General features: G+C 39.6%; 1 protein-coding gene across 4 annotated transcripts in view; it reads right to left on the bottom strand.

The window, feature by feature from the left end:
• Positions 1 to 814: 814 nt before the first annotated feature.
• adgrg11 (adhesion G protein-coupled receptor G11) overlaps positions 815 to 15,541 on the bottom strand; it is a 26,984-nt gene continuing 12,257 nt past the window's right edge. For all 4 annotated transcript variants that reach the window (XM_047817984.1, XM_047817986.1, XM_047817985.1 and 1 more), the window contains 20 exons: positions 13,855 to 13,908; positions 13,561 to 13,593; positions 13,397 to 13,426; positions 12,912 to 12,998; positions 12,715 to 12,777; positions 12,542 to 12,607; positions 10,770 to 10,916; positions 9,087 to 9,113; positions 8,771 to 8,854; positions 8,368 to 8,512; positions 6,830 to 6,992; positions 5,911 to 6,045; positions 5,699 to 5,809; positions 5,505 to 5,544; positions 4,366 to 4,466; positions 4,065 to 4,186; positions 2,647 to 2,912; positions 2,476 to 2,566; positions 1,687 to 1,976; positions 815 to 1,482 (listed from right to left, as the gene is read on the bottom strand). In XM_047817984.1, the coding sequence (XP_047673940.1) occupies positions 1,358 to 1,482; positions 1,687 to 1,976; positions 2,476 to 2,566; positions 2,647 to 2,912; positions 4,065 to 4,186; positions 4,366 to 4,466; positions 5,505 to 5,544; positions 5,699 to 5,809; positions 5,911 to 6,045; positions 6,830 to 6,992; positions 8,368 to 8,512; positions 8,771 to 8,854; positions 9,087 to 9,113; positions 10,770 to 10,916; positions 12,542 to 12,607; positions 12,715 to 12,777; positions 12,912 to 12,998; positions 13,397 to 13,426; positions 13,561 to 13,593; positions 13,855 to 13,908 (2,180 nt within the window). In that variant the 3' untranslated portion in view covers positions 815 to 1,357. The remainder of the gene's footprint in view (positions 1,483 to 1,686; positions 1,977 to 2,475; positions 2,567 to 2,646; positions 2,913 to 4,064; positions 4,187 to 4,365; positions 4,467 to 5,504; positions 5,545 to 5,698; positions 5,810 to 5,910; positions 6,046 to 6,829; positions 6,993 to 8,367; positions 8,513 to 8,770; positions 8,855 to 9,086; positions 9,114 to 10,769; positions 10,917 to 12,541; positions 12,608 to 12,714; positions 12,778 to 12,911; positions 12,999 to 13,396; positions 13,427 to 13,560; positions 13,594 to 13,854; positions 13,909 to 15,541) is intronic.

Below are 15,541 nucleotides of genomic sequence, written 5' to 3'. Positions count from 1 at the left end.
TACGGCTCTAGTATTAGATCTCACGTGTCCTCAGACTCATCAGGAGCTGAACGGATATTTAGTGGAAAAGCCTTAACAAGACAGTGGAGTTAAATGTTTAACAAGCAGATATGGGTGTGATGGTCAGGGTGCACATACAGTATCTGACAGAAGTGAGTACACCCCTCACATTTATATTTATTTATATATATAATATTTTATGCCATGAGGTGCCATGTTGAACTTCCAGTGACCAGTATGAGAGAGTGAGAGCGATACCAGTTAATGGTTATGTGTTGAGTTATTTTATGGGGACAGCACATTGTTATACCAGCTGTACACTCACTACTTTACATTGGAACACAGCATCATTCCTTCAGTGTTGTCACATGTAAAGATTTAATAAAATATTTACATAAATGTGAGGCGAGTACTCACTTCCGTCAGATACTGTACATACACGTAGACCATATAGTGAAAATTATAAAGTTTATTTCCTGAAAAAAAATCAAATGATCTGTATTTTTCCTTAAATGATATTTGTGCTGAATGATCCATTGATATTATCTGTATTATTTTACATTGATGCAATGGAAGTTCTGTTTCTCCATGAATTTGTTTGTTTCATTCAAATTTTTATCGCACAAAATCATCACAAAGGCTGTGACGCATGGTTTCTTTCTTATTATGTATATATGCATCTTTTAATAGATTTAATAATAATTTAATTTAACTCAAAAATCCTGTTTAGTTTGTTATTGCAATAAAACTAACAAAAAACACCATTCATATTCTAAAACATTTGTGATATGTGAATGATTAAGATTGCAGTTCACACATTTTTCATTTGACTTTATTCTGACAGAAAAATCCAGAGATTAAAAACACAGACTAATGGAATAACATTATAACTTTATGCAATAAGGAAATACAAAGTAAATGTTGGTAACACCATTAAAACTACTGTACATAGCTAGAACACCATGAGTTGTGGAATAAAGTGGAGAGATATAAACGATAGCCATTGTTTTGTCTTATTGACCATTAACCATTCTCTTCTAAACTTCCTTGTAAGCTCACATACACTACAGAGCAACCGAAAAATAAGACTAGATAAATGTGAACATAAATAAACACAATAATATAATATTAAAAATAAATTCCATGCTTAATATTTATTGACTAATCTTACATCGATCTAAAATCGTAGAGATCGTGAGAGAGAGAGAAGACACCATACTAGTGAATGTAGTAAATTGACACTTAACAACAACTAAAATGCTATAATAACTCATGCTAAAGAAACTGAGTGTCTTTAATAAATGTACGTCAGATTTATTTCAGTTCAACACGTTGCTCTCGTCCGCTGATCGTGGATTTAGAACATTTTTGGTTTGTTGTATGGGTTTTCCACCACCGTGGTGGTGCTGCTTTCTGTCTCCAATGTTTCAGCTTCATCAGCCTGCCTACTGGACTTGTAATAATAAACAAACAGGAAGAGACCTGAGGAGAAAAAGGATAAATCAACTGATTGCTGACATCTTGTACATGTGTGAACAGGAAATGCTGGAATTGTAAAGATAATAAGAACTCATGACGTCATAAACTTAACCGAACTGTAGCCGTCACAGCTGTGGAAAGTCAGTAGAAAGTGAAGTGTATATTCTGATATGTTAATAGAATGAGCACTTTTCCTTCTGCACTCACCCTGACAGGAGTTGAGGATGGAAAAGATGTAGTAGGCAGGGATTTGCATTGGGCCGTAGGTGAAGAAAGCAAAGCCCCAGCTCAGTCCCAGAATGCAGCACAGGCCCATGATGGTCAGAGCGTCTGAGGGTCTCGATCTTTTCCCTGAAAAGGTGATGGTGGGGGATTTACGTCTGAGCAGCCAGAGCCAGCGCAGCATCACCACGAAGGTGAGGAAGGTGAAGAGGAAGATGGCAGAGTAGTAGCCGATGTTTACTAGATAGTGCAGGGTTTGATCAGTGATCCAGCACCTGACAAATCAAACAAGTTTATTATCTGTGAGCTCGATCAGTGTTCAGCATTACAGCAAAACCTCTGTGGCCCTGACAGAGAAATACAATAATAATCAAAAATATTTATTATATATTTGTTAGAATGTGTTTATATTTTTTTTACAATGCGTAATGTTTTCTGTATTTAAAATATCATTTTATTTACTAACATTAAAATATTCAAGAGGATATGGTTTTAATAGAAAAGTTCATATTTAAAATATGATTATACGACAATGTAACTACAAGTATGTTCTATATCTTAATACATTTGATGCTTTTAATATCCTCATAAATATTCATTTTGTTCATTGTGAGTAACTGGGAGTAAGCAAGTCCCCGGTGCGCTATGGTGTTCTCACTCTGTAGTATTTAACACCTTTCTGTCTCTCAAGTTTGCTAACGTGGTGGAATCAGAACAAGAGCTCAGTGTCCCAGTGTCCCAGTGTCCCAGTGTCCCAGTGTCCCTCTCACTCACATTGAGGCTGTTTTTCCTGTATCAGAGACGATAAACACCTTGCCATATTTTTGAGAAATGAAAATGCCCGTCATCACCAGGGCAGCAGGCACTGAAAACAGCAGAGGGCAAAGGTCACAAAACAGTTTCCAGTCCCAACAGTACAGACCATGGCTCTCGTTTTGAACTCACCCCAGCCGGCGATGCACAATTTGGTGACGTAATTCTGGATACCGGCCACATTCTGTGTGAGCTGTAAACACAGATGCAGTGCCTGCAGGCCGAACCATGTGAACGTGGACAGCATGAAGTAGTGCATCGTCCCCGCCATTAACTTACAGCCGATCTCGTCCCCTGTTCTAGCTACAGACTCGTTAACCAGGAAGCTGAGGTTGAGCAGGAACAGAGCCACGAACAGGTTGATGAGGATGTGCACTGAAACACTGGCTTGGCCTCGTCTGTGGACAGATGAGGATCATCCACACAATCACACTAAAATACTTATACACAATAACACACTGTAACACACACTGCAACACACCATTACACACAGACAATAACACTTACACAAACTGTAACACACACTGTAACATGCACTGTAACACTTACACAAACTGTAACACACACTGTAACATGCACTGTAACACTTACACACACTTACACACACACTGTTACACAAATTGTAACACACTAACACAAACTAACACACTAACACAAACTGCAACACACACTGCAACACACGCTGCAACACACGCTGCAACACACGCTGCAACACACGCTATAACACACGGTAACACACTGTAACCCACACTGTAACCCACACTGTAACACACTCTAACACACACTGTAACCCACACTGTAACACACTCTAACACAAACCCACACTGTAACACACACTGTAACACACTGTAACACTAACACACACTAACACAAACTGTAACACACTAACAAACTGTAACACACACTGTAACCCACACTGTAACACACTGTAACACACACTGTAACACACTCTAACACACTGTAACCCACACTGTAACACACACTGTAACACACTGTAACACACTGTAACACTAACACACACTAACACAAACTGTAACACACTAACAAACTGTAACACACACTGTAACCCACACTGTAACACACTAACACACACTGTAACCCACACTGTAACACACTCTAACACACTGTAACACATTGTAACACTAACACACACTAACACAAACTGTAACACACTAACAAACTGTAACACACACTGTAACCCACACTGTAACACACTCTAACACACACTGTAACCCACACTGTAACACACTCTAACACACTGTAACACTAACACACACTAACACAAACTGTAACCCACACTGTAACCCACACTGTAACCCACACTGTAACCCACACTGTAACCCACACTGTAACCCACACTGTAACACTAACACACACTAACACAAACTGTAACCCACACTGTAACCCACACTGTAACCCACACTGTAACCCACACTGTAACCCACACTGTAACCCACACTAACACACTGTAACACTAACACACACTAACACACAGAGTAACACACTTTAACACACTGTAGAATGTCTGTCTGTACTGTAGCATCTTTTACCTTAACAGGTAGTGCATGAACAGAGCTATGCTGAGGAAGAAGAGGGACAGGCCACATCCAATGGAGGTGATGAAGGTGAGATTATTGAGGTCGGAGGTTGAAATTTTTGAATTTGGAAGAGTCTGTAAAACACACACAGCTTTATTTTATTTTATTTTGTATAATTACTCCAGTGCACAACAGCATGAATTATTATTTTGTTATTTGCGAGCTGTAAATATGTTTATCGGTGAAAAATGATGGGATTAAATAAAAAATAATTATGACTCTTGTGAAAATTAAAAAAGAAAAAAGATTTCACCATCAACACGGCGAAGAAGGTTAAGTGCTGGCATAAGCAGGTTACTTCGCCATTAACATAAGAAGTGTTACATCCATCAGTCGTCCATATCGGAGTTGCCCCTGATGAAAACAATCATCTGTTACACACAAGTGAATCGAGACTAAATGCACCAATGGCCAATTATACACACAAATGGTGTTTTCTGCATTATATCACAGTTTTCTGCATTATATCACGTAATCACAGACCGCTGAGGGGACGAGTGTTTAGAGCTGAGAGAATAAAGAGAGAATAAAGAGAGACCGCTGAGGGGACGAGTGTTTAGAGCTGAGAGAATAAAGAGAGACCGCTGAGGGGACGAGTGTTTAGAGCTGAGAGAATAAAGAGAGACCGCTGAGGGGACGAGTGTTTAGAGCTGAGAGAATAAAGAGAGACAGCTGAGGGGACGAGTGTTTAGAGCTGAGAGAATAAAGAGAGACCGCTGAGGGGACGAGTGTTTAGTGCTGAGAGAATAAAGAGAGACTGCTGAGGGGACGAGTGTTTAGAGCTGAGAGAATAAAGAGAGACCGCTGAGGGGACGAGTGTTTAGAGCTGAGAAAATAAAGAGAGACAGCTGAGGGGACGAGTGTTTAGAGCTGAGAGAATAAAGAGAGACCGCTGAGGGGACGAGTGTTTAGAGCTGAGAGAATAAAGAGAGACCGCTGAGGGGACGAGTGTTTAGAGCTGAGAAAATAAAGAGAGACCGCTGAGGGGACGAGTGTTTAGAGCTGAGAGAATAAAGAGAGACCGCTGAGGGGACGAGTGTTTAGAGCTGAGAGAATAAAGAGAGACAGCTGAGGGGACGAGTGTTTAGAGCTGAGAGAATAAAGAGAGACAGCTGAGGGGACGAGTGTTTAGAGCTGAGAGAATAAAGAGAGACAGCTGAGGGGACGAGTGTTTAGAGCTGAGAGAATAAAGAGAGACAGCTGAGGGGACGAGTGTTTAGAGCTGAGAGAATAAAGAGAGACAGCTGAGGGGACGAGTGTTTAGTGCTGAGAGAATAAAGAGAGACCGCTGAGGGGACGAGTGTTTAGAGCTGAGAGAATAAAGAGAGACCGCTGAGGGGACGAGTGTTTAGAGCCGAGAGAATGTGTATACATGTACTGAAATACCACAACCTTGTCCATTCCAAGAGTTGCATACAAGATCGGCGGATTTCTGCACAGAAAAATTAAACATCAGTTCCATTTAGACGAAAAACCTGTAAAACCTGTAACCTACTCCTCCATGAACAGTTCTCTACTCTATTATTATTATTATTATTATTATTATTATTATTATTATTATTATTATTAATAATAATTATTGATACCAGTGAAATGTTCCTGAAGGTGAGATTAAAGGTGTTGGTGAGATTTGCTATTTCTTTTCCCATGTCGATGGAGTAAACCTCATTATTTAGCAGCGTGCTGTTCATATAGTCCTTAAAGAGAGATCACAGTGGATTAGCTGTTACATACGTAATCACACTAAAACCTCAGGGTATAATATAAGATAAGGTGAGTCATATTAAAGCATGTGTACCTTCGGAAAACTGGGAAATCGTAACAAGGATGCAAAAAGTGTCTCGTTGCTTATATTCATGGCTTTTTCGAAAGCCTCCTTCGGGACAGAAAACGTCCTTTCAAACGTCTGCATCTGGGTTTTATCTTCAATGATCTGAAAAACAGTGTGTTTACTTTAAAGATCAGATTTGTCACGAGTCTGAAGCTCAGAAGCCCCTGTTGTAGGGCTTTAATCTAAACCTAAACCTTCTACACATCTCTCCGAGAACAAGCTACCGAGATCCTTCACTTCAGAGGCTGTAGAGAGTAGAGTTATACGTCCAGCCTTTAATCCTTTCATCTGTTATGTTGTAAGGTTTATATGTCGTCGCTGTCGGGCGGAATCCTCGTATCTCCAAAATCATTATTTTTCAGGCAATTAAAAAAACTCGTATCTTATCTGCACTGCACAGGTTTAGTCGGCGTTGCAGTGGATTGTCTTGCGCTAAATTCCTGTCCTCAGACGAGCACCAGAACTAGCGGGGGTCAAGATTTTTTTTGAGCCCAGTTTTTTGAAGGCATTTACCTCAGAAGACGTGTTGATTCGTTGCGACTCTTCTTGAGGAGAAATACACCGCAAAGCTCTCCCGCGGAGTGAGGAAGAGGTGGACAATTGAAGTGTCCAATGGAGTTAAGAGATTTGCGCTCAAGCCATTTTCAACTTTAGATTGGTTAATAACTTGTAAAAATAACAGACCCACGTGGGGACTGACCGATAGCATCGATATGTGAAAAAATATGAAATTGACAAGATTTGGACATACGAGGTTTCCGCCCGACAGCGACGATATTTGGGAGGTTTGTAAAAAGTATTCATAAACCATATATTACTTTTAAATGATAAATATCATTTATTTTATATTTTCATTACTTAATACCACCTTTTTTGTAATACTTACGTTAAAGTTGGCTTTGGTGCAGTATATAAAGTAGATGGGATTAAAGTCTTCCTTGTTTTGCTGTTTCACAAAAATCCCCGTGATGTTGTCCATGGAGACGGACACCGAGGATTTATTCCCCATCTCATCTAAAATCATTTTATTTAGTGTCTTCATCGTGTCACTTCATACAACAGAGAGAGAAAAACAAAAAGGTTTTACTGATCATGTAATCATACATTGTTCAGATTTACTCTGTATTAAGGGTCGGGTTACGCAGATGCCTTTTACCATCACCTGTGTGTAGAAAATGCAGACTAAATAAGTCTAGTGTAGTTTATCACCAATATATTACTCACTTCCTGTTAATCACTGGCTTTATTTAACAAAACTGCCCACAGATTGAAGGATCAGCTGAGTTTAAGTTCATTTATAAGTTAATTTGCAGATCTCAGATTAAAGGAGTTTCACAGATTCAGTAACAAGTCCTCAGCACTGCAGTGTGATTCACCAGCCTGCAGTAACGACGAGACCGACAGAATGCAGCACTGTTTATGTGGGGAAAGTTCTCTACGTGCACTATTTAAATTTTCCAGTGTTGACTAGACCACCTTCACATCAGATGATGGTCTCGAAGAAAGTGAAAACACAACTGAAACTAATGCATGGACAAATGACAGGAACCGTGTACTAGTAGCTGAAGATCTGGTGAATTGTCATGAAGCTCTTTGCAGGGCTGTCAAGTATCACGCATTGACAGTGAAAGTCCCTCATTTCGGTCTTTTCTCCTGCCACACATCATATTCTCACGCAGAAAAACTGACTATTTATCATATATTTAATAAGCCGCAGCGCCCAAAATGTCTCAGTCCGCACCGCTGTCTCTATGGTAACGGGCAGGAACCAAGCGCGTCTCCCCTGGAGCTCTTAGTCGAGCCTGACACTTATCAGCCAATCAAAACAAGAGGCTACACAACAGCCAATCAGAAAATAGCACTATTGTATCTGGGTAAGAATTAACGCAACAACCGATGGAAAAAAAACAGCTCGTCTCTGGACGGGACATTGTCTTCAATCATGTCCCTAAACATGTCTGGGCTTGTGCTGAACTGTTTTATATGGGAGCAACATTACACATGATAAAGGGGTCCAAAAAGGTAACAAACACTTACAATAAACAACACCAGTCATAATCTCTCTCTCTCTCTCTCTCTCTCTCTCTCTCTCTCTCTCTCTCTCTCTCTCTCTCTCTCTGTCACTCTCTCTCTCTCTCTCTCTCTCTCTCTCTCTGTCACTCTCTCTCTGTCACACACACACACACACACACACACACACACACACACACACACACACACACACACACACACACACACACACACACACACACACTATCTATTAAATGGAAATTTAATGAATACAAATACTTTGCCGTGTGTGGGGGGTGGGGGTGGGTGCTTGTGCTGGGGAGAAACCCTACATGAAGGTGTAGAAATCGAGGTAATTTGTATAACTTTGGTAAAATCAAACATCACAAAGACAGATAGTAGACATTTTCTTACGAATAGCTGCAATTACTGCTGGAGCCTCCAGGCAGCGTAAAATTAAGCACTACTTTTCCTTCTGTTTTCTGAAAGGGATCTCCACACTTGCGGCACACTGCAGACCCTCCTATTAAACTGATGATGTCATCGTTTGAATCGGTTCCTACACGCGGAATATAAAATGCAAACACATCAGTGTTAAACACAATGTACACAATGGTATGAAAGGTAAACCGTAATAACGATATTAAAGGGAACGTTCGTCCCAGTTTAGGACTTCAGGATTAAAATGAACACTTTTATGGTGGTGAGATTTATGATGAAGGACGTGGACAAGGTAGTCTTCATGTTCAGGAGATCTGTTACATTAAATATCTGTAAATATATCTTAATAAAAACAGCAGAATAAATCATTTCTCACCGATGCAGCTGTTAGTATATGTAGCTTTCTCACAAATCTTTGTGGGATCCAAACAGGTCATGTTCCCACAGGTAGTAGGTCCACCTAACATTTAGGTGTTAACAGTTATTAGGAGATATAGATTCATAAACATGTCAAATCTTAAAAGATAAATAATATATAATAATATACAATAATATACAATAATATATAATAATAGAATAATAATAGAATAATAATATACAATAATATACAATAATATACAATAATATACAATAATATACAATAATATACAATAATATATCATAATAAAGATATAAAAAAGTCTCTCATATACCTTTAGTTTGAGTGCAATTGTATGCATCTGTAAAGTACACATCACACACACTGTAACACACTGTACACAACATCACACACACTGTAACACACTCTACACAACATCACACACACACACTGTAACACACTACACAACATCTCACACACACTGTAACACTGTAACACACTCTACACAACATCACACACACTGTAACACACTCTACACAACATCACAAACACTGTAACACACTGTAACACACTCTAACACACTGTAACACACACTACACAACATCACACTACAAATCACACACACTGTAACACACTAACACACTACACAACATCACACACACTGTAACACACACTGTAACACACTCTACACAACATCACACACACTGTAACACACTGTAACACACTCTACACAACATCACACACACTGTAACACACTGTAACACACACTACACAACATCACACTACAAATCACACACACTGTAACACATTGTAACACACTCTACACAACATCACACACACTGTAACACCCTCTACACAACATCACATACACTGTAACACACATTGTAACACACACTACACAACATCACACTACACATCACACACTCTACACAACATCACACACACACTGTAACACACTACACAACATCTCACACACACTGTAACACACTGTAACACACTCTACACAACATCACACACTGTAACACACAATACACATCACACACACTGCACATCACACATACTGTAACACACACTACACATCACACACACTGTAACACACACTAAAACACACTCTACACAACATCACACACAGTGTAACACTCACTACACAACATCACACACAGTGTAACCCACACTACACAACATTACACACACTGTAACACACTGAAACACACACTGAAACACACACTACACAACATTACACACACTGTAACACACACTGAAACACACACTACACAACATCACACACACTGAAACACACACTACACAACATCACACACACTGAAACATACACTACACAAAATCACACACACTGAAACACACACTACACAACATCACACACACTGAAACACACACTACACATCACACACTGTAACACACACTACACATCACACACACTGTAACACACACTACACAACATCACACACACTGTAACACACACTACACAACATCACACACACTGTAACACACACTACACAACATTACACACACTGTAACACACTGAAACACACACTGAAACACACACTACACAACATTACACACACTGTAACACACACTGAAACACACACTACACAACATCACACACACTGAAACACACACTACACAACATCACACACACTGAAACATACACTACACAAAATCACACACACTGAAACACACACTACACAACATCACACACACTGAAACACACACTACACATCACACACTGTAACACACACTACACATCACACACACTGTAACACACACTACACATCACACACACTGTAACACACACTACACAACATCACACACACTGTAACACACACTACACAACATCACACACACATCACACACACTACACATCACACACACTGAAACACACACTACACATCACACACACTGTAACACACACTACACCATTGTAAATACACAATATTAATATTTAATATTTCTTCAGCATGATGTCTAGCTGTAGAATCTGTGCTCCTCTTGTCTGTACCATTTATCTGCACGCAGCTCTGAGCTCCTTTCACGAAGCAGATGGGGGTTTTGGGTCTAATGGTTGGGTTCCTGGTGATGTTGATCTGTAGGGTGTTGTTTTTAGTGTCGTTCACTAACCACACACCACTGTTTAAGAAACTGCAGTCTAGAAGGAAATGATTATAAACAAGACAAACCTTCATTAAATATACTGACTACAATAAAGTATAAAGTCTAATGGAATTATTGCATTCAGAATTTAATTAAATGTTTTCAATTAAAAAGTAAATTATGAATTCACAAAAGAGCACACAGGAGCAGAACTGCTGGATTTTCCCAGACTCTCCCCTCTCTCTACACTTGGGTGACCAATTTTTACCCCTTTAAAAAAAAACATGAACATGGACTGTTAAAAAGTCATACAGAATGTAATATATGAGACACGGGGAACACGAGGAAACACAAAACCCAGCTTTTAAATGAATGAAATCTGTCCTTAAGTGAAGTGAGTTGGAGTAATATTGCTTTGCCAGGCCACTGTTCACCACCGTCACTGTTCACCACCGTCACTGTTCACCACTGTCACTGTTCACCAACATTACTCTTCACAACTGTCACTGTTCACCACTGTCACTGTTCACCACTGTCACTGTTCACCACTGTCACTGTCACTGTTCACCACTGTCACTGTTCGTCACTGTCACTGTTCGTCACTGTCACTGTCACTGTCACTGTTCGTCACTGTCACTGTTCGTCACTGTCACTGTTCGTCACTGTCACTGTCACTGTCAGTCACTGTCACTGTTCGTCACTGTCACTGTTCGTCACTGTCACTGTTCGTCACTGTCACTGTCACTGTCACTGTCACTGTCACTGTTCGTCACTGTCACTGTTCGTCACTGTCACTGTTCGTCACTGTCACTGTCACTGTTCGTCACTGTCACTGTTCACCACTGTCACTGTTCGTCACTGTCACTGTTCGTCACTGTCACTGTTCGTCACTGTCACTGTTCACCACTGTCACTGTTCGTCACTGTCACTGTTCACCACTGTCACTGTTCATCACTGTCACTGTCACTGTTCGTCACTGTCACTGTTCACCACTGTCACTGTGCACCAACATTACTCTTCACCAACATTACTCTTCACCACTGTCACTGCTCACCACCGTCACTGTTCACCACCGTCACTGTTCACCACCGTCACTGTCCACCACTGTCACTGTCCACCACCGTCACTGTCCACCACTGTCACTGTCCACCACTTTCTTCTCAATTTACTGATAATGGCTCTTACACTGTTTCACAGGAGTCCTAACAGTAGATACACCTGTACCCCTTTCCAGGCTGATAGATTTAGACCCTCATATCTACTTTACAGCACAGGGGGTGGCAGCTGGTTTGATCACCAATCAGAAGTTCAATTCTCCCTTCCACCAGGTTACCACTGCTGGGCCCCTGAGCAAGGCCCTTAACCCTCACTTACTCAGTTGAGATAAAATGTAAGTCTCTCTGGATAAGTGTGTCTGCTAAATTCTGTAAATGTGTCTGGTCTGAACTGAACTCTATTATATACTGAATTTTAATAATTTGAATCATCAATCAAATTATTTATCCCGTTTAATCTGTTAATTGTTTAAATGATTAATTAAGGGGCCCTTAATTTGTCACACAAGTTTGTTTACATTAAACCGTCACTTTAAAACTGTATTTTTTGTTTATTTTGGTATATTATGTATGGTTATGTACAATATCTACGTATGTTTATTCTTTCTTTCTGTTTCAAACTTACCTCTATTTGTTTCCTTTTGTGTATCAAATGATAAAATGCAGGTTGAAATGTTGAATGGTGATGATCCTGCAGAAACAAAAGAAATGTGACATTCAGTAGCTTAAATTAAATTAAATATAGAATGAATGATCTTGTACTGCATAAAGAATGAGTGTTCTTTATATTATTCTTACCGTTAAACATATTCTTGCAAATGGAGTGATCAGAATTATTACCTACACAAGTCTGGTTTGTATCTAAAAGCAATATTAATATCAGTGTGAAAAAAAATCATGGCTTATTGTATTATAAAATGTCATTTTAATTCTTCATTAAATTCTTTAATACATTTCATGACATGTTTAAAATCTTATATAATAACAAATCTTACAGATGCTTTGTATTTGTCCAGTAAATCCTCCATCAATTAGTAGAATTCGTTCACAGTCTGAACTCAGTGAACAAGGTGAGCAAATATCTACAAAAGAGATTCTACATAACACAACAACAACAACAACAACAACAACAACAACAACAACAACAATAGTAATAACAATAATAATTATGATAATAATTATATAACTCATGTATTTAATCCATTTGTTACAGACGTCACACTTTGCAGATGTACATGTGTACATTGTCATAAACAGTCATGCACAGTAATAAACAGTAATTAATACTCCAATAATCCTGCCTTCACTCCTGCATTAAAGTCCCTTCCTTTGTAAGGGAATCTTACATTAACATTTAACAACTTGTTAAATGGTTGCACAGGGTGGCATTATGCTCTTACTAATCTTACTAATAAGCATGAATATGCAAAAATGATGATTAAACAGATCCATAAATGGACATAATAAACATAAACATTACCATAACACAAAGCCTGGCACAAATCATCACCTACAAAATATAAAAGGTTTAGATTCATCAGATACAAATGCAATATTCATATTAATGCATCAGAGAGATACATTTTCCTAAAATTAAGATTTTAATGCATTTGTCAATATTTAAATAAAAACAGAGATTTATACTTTCAACAAAGTCCTTGCAGTTGTCCACACAATCTGTAAATCACAATAAGATAAAAATGTTAGCAGGTTAATCTAACCAATATACACAATTATATGTTTCTTTGCTTTTATATATACATATGTGTGTGTGTGTGTGTGTGTGTGTGTGTGTGTGTGTGTGTGTGTGTGTGTGTGTGTGTGTGTGTGTGTGTGTGTGTGTATACGTCTGTGTGTGTGTGTCTGTGTGTATAAATGACAGTATCTCTTTATAAAGAATTACCAAACATCTTTCCAAAAGATTACAAGGCTTCTTACCAGCACAGTTTGAGTATTCTATTGGAGAGGTTTGATTGTCATTTGTCACTAGACCTGGTGACCAAAAGCATTTTTATATTAGTATGAAAAGCATGAACAAATATTATGATTGAAAGATTACTAAAAAGTGTAAAGACTGACCAATGATTCAACAATCATACACCAACACACACACTCAATCATACACCAACACACACACAATCATACACCAACACACACACAATCATACACCAACACACACACACACACACACCCACACATTTACATTTACATTTACAGCATGTGACAGACGCCCTTATCCAGAGCGGCGTACATAAGAGCTTAAATCTCTAACACTGAATACATTAATGCTGCTCACTGGGTTACATACTTAAAACATGAGTTTGAAACATTTATTCAAAGTTACAATGAAAAAGTGTCAAAGGTTTTTTTTTTTTTTTTTAAATGCAAAAGATAGGGAAAGAAGTGCTAGTTGAAGTGCTTCCTGAATAAGTAGGTCTTCAATCGCCACTTGAAAATATCCAGTGACTCAGCTGTCCGGACCTCTAGGGGAAGTTCATCCCACCACCTTGGTGCCAGTACAGAGAAGAGTCTTGTAGTATACTTGCCTCTTACCCTGAGAGATGGTGGAACCAGTCGAGCAGTGCTGGTAGATCGGAGGTTGCGGGGTGCAGTGCGAGGAATGATGAGGGCTTTGAGTTAAGAGGGAGCTGGTCCATTTTTGGCTTTGTAGGCCAGCATCAGTGTTTTGAACCGGATGCGTGCAGCTACCGGAAGCCAGTGGAGGGATCGCAGCAGCGGGGTGGTATGTGAGAACTTTGGCAGGTTGAAAACAAGCCGGGCAGCTGCATTTTGGATCATTTGCAGAGGACGGATTGCATTCATATGTAGACCTGCCAGCAGTGCATTGCAGTAATCCAGTCTAGAAATGACAAGAGACTGAACAAGTACCTGAGCAGTCTGTGTGGGGAATATGGCCGAATCCCTCTAATGTCGTAGAGAAGAAACCGACATGAGCGAGTCACATTAGCAACATGAGAAAGAAAGGACAGTTGATTGTCCATGGTTACCCCAAGGTTGCGAGCTGTGGCTGAAGGGGAGATCAGATCGTTGTTCAAGGATATAGCAAGATCATGACCTGGGGATGAATCACCTGGGATGAACAGCAGTTCAGTTTTGCTAGGATTGAGCTTTAACTGATGAGCAGTCATCCATGTTGAAATTTCTGCCAAACATGCTGAGATCCAGTCAGAAGCTGTGGCAAACCATTCCCAAGCTGATCTGCAAATCCCAAGACTCCTGAGGGAGGATAAGAGAGTCTTGTGGTTGACCGTATCAAACGCTGATGAAAGGTCAAGGAGGATAAGGACGGATGATAGTTTGGCTGATCTAGCAACATGTAGTTTCTCAGAAACATCCAAAAGGGCTGTCTCTGTAGAGTGAGCTGCTTTAAAGCCAGACTGGTTGGGGTCTTGGAGGTTGTTCTGTGAGAGATAGACAGACAGTTGATTATAGACAATGCGTTCAAGAATTTTTGAAAGAAATGAGAGAAGTGATACCGGTCTGTAGTTACTGACATCTGATGGATCCAGAGCAGGTTTCTTTAGGATGGGAATAACCCTTCTCTCTTGAAAGTAGTTGGTACCTGACCAGATGCTATGGATCTAAGAAGGTGGAGATGGGGGGT

Source organism: Tachysurus fulvidraco, chromosome 9, assembly GCF_022655615.1.
Source record: "Tachysurus fulvidraco isolate hzauxx_2018 chromosome 9, HZAU_PFXX_2.0, whole genome shotgun sequence".
Taxonomy (NCBI): domain Eukaryota; kingdom Metazoa; phylum Chordata; class Actinopteri; order Siluriformes; family Bagridae; genus Tachysurus; species Tachysurus fulvidraco.
The sequence above is the reverse complement of the archived record's forward strand: the minus strand, read 5'-3'. Positions and strand labels throughout refer to the sequence as shown.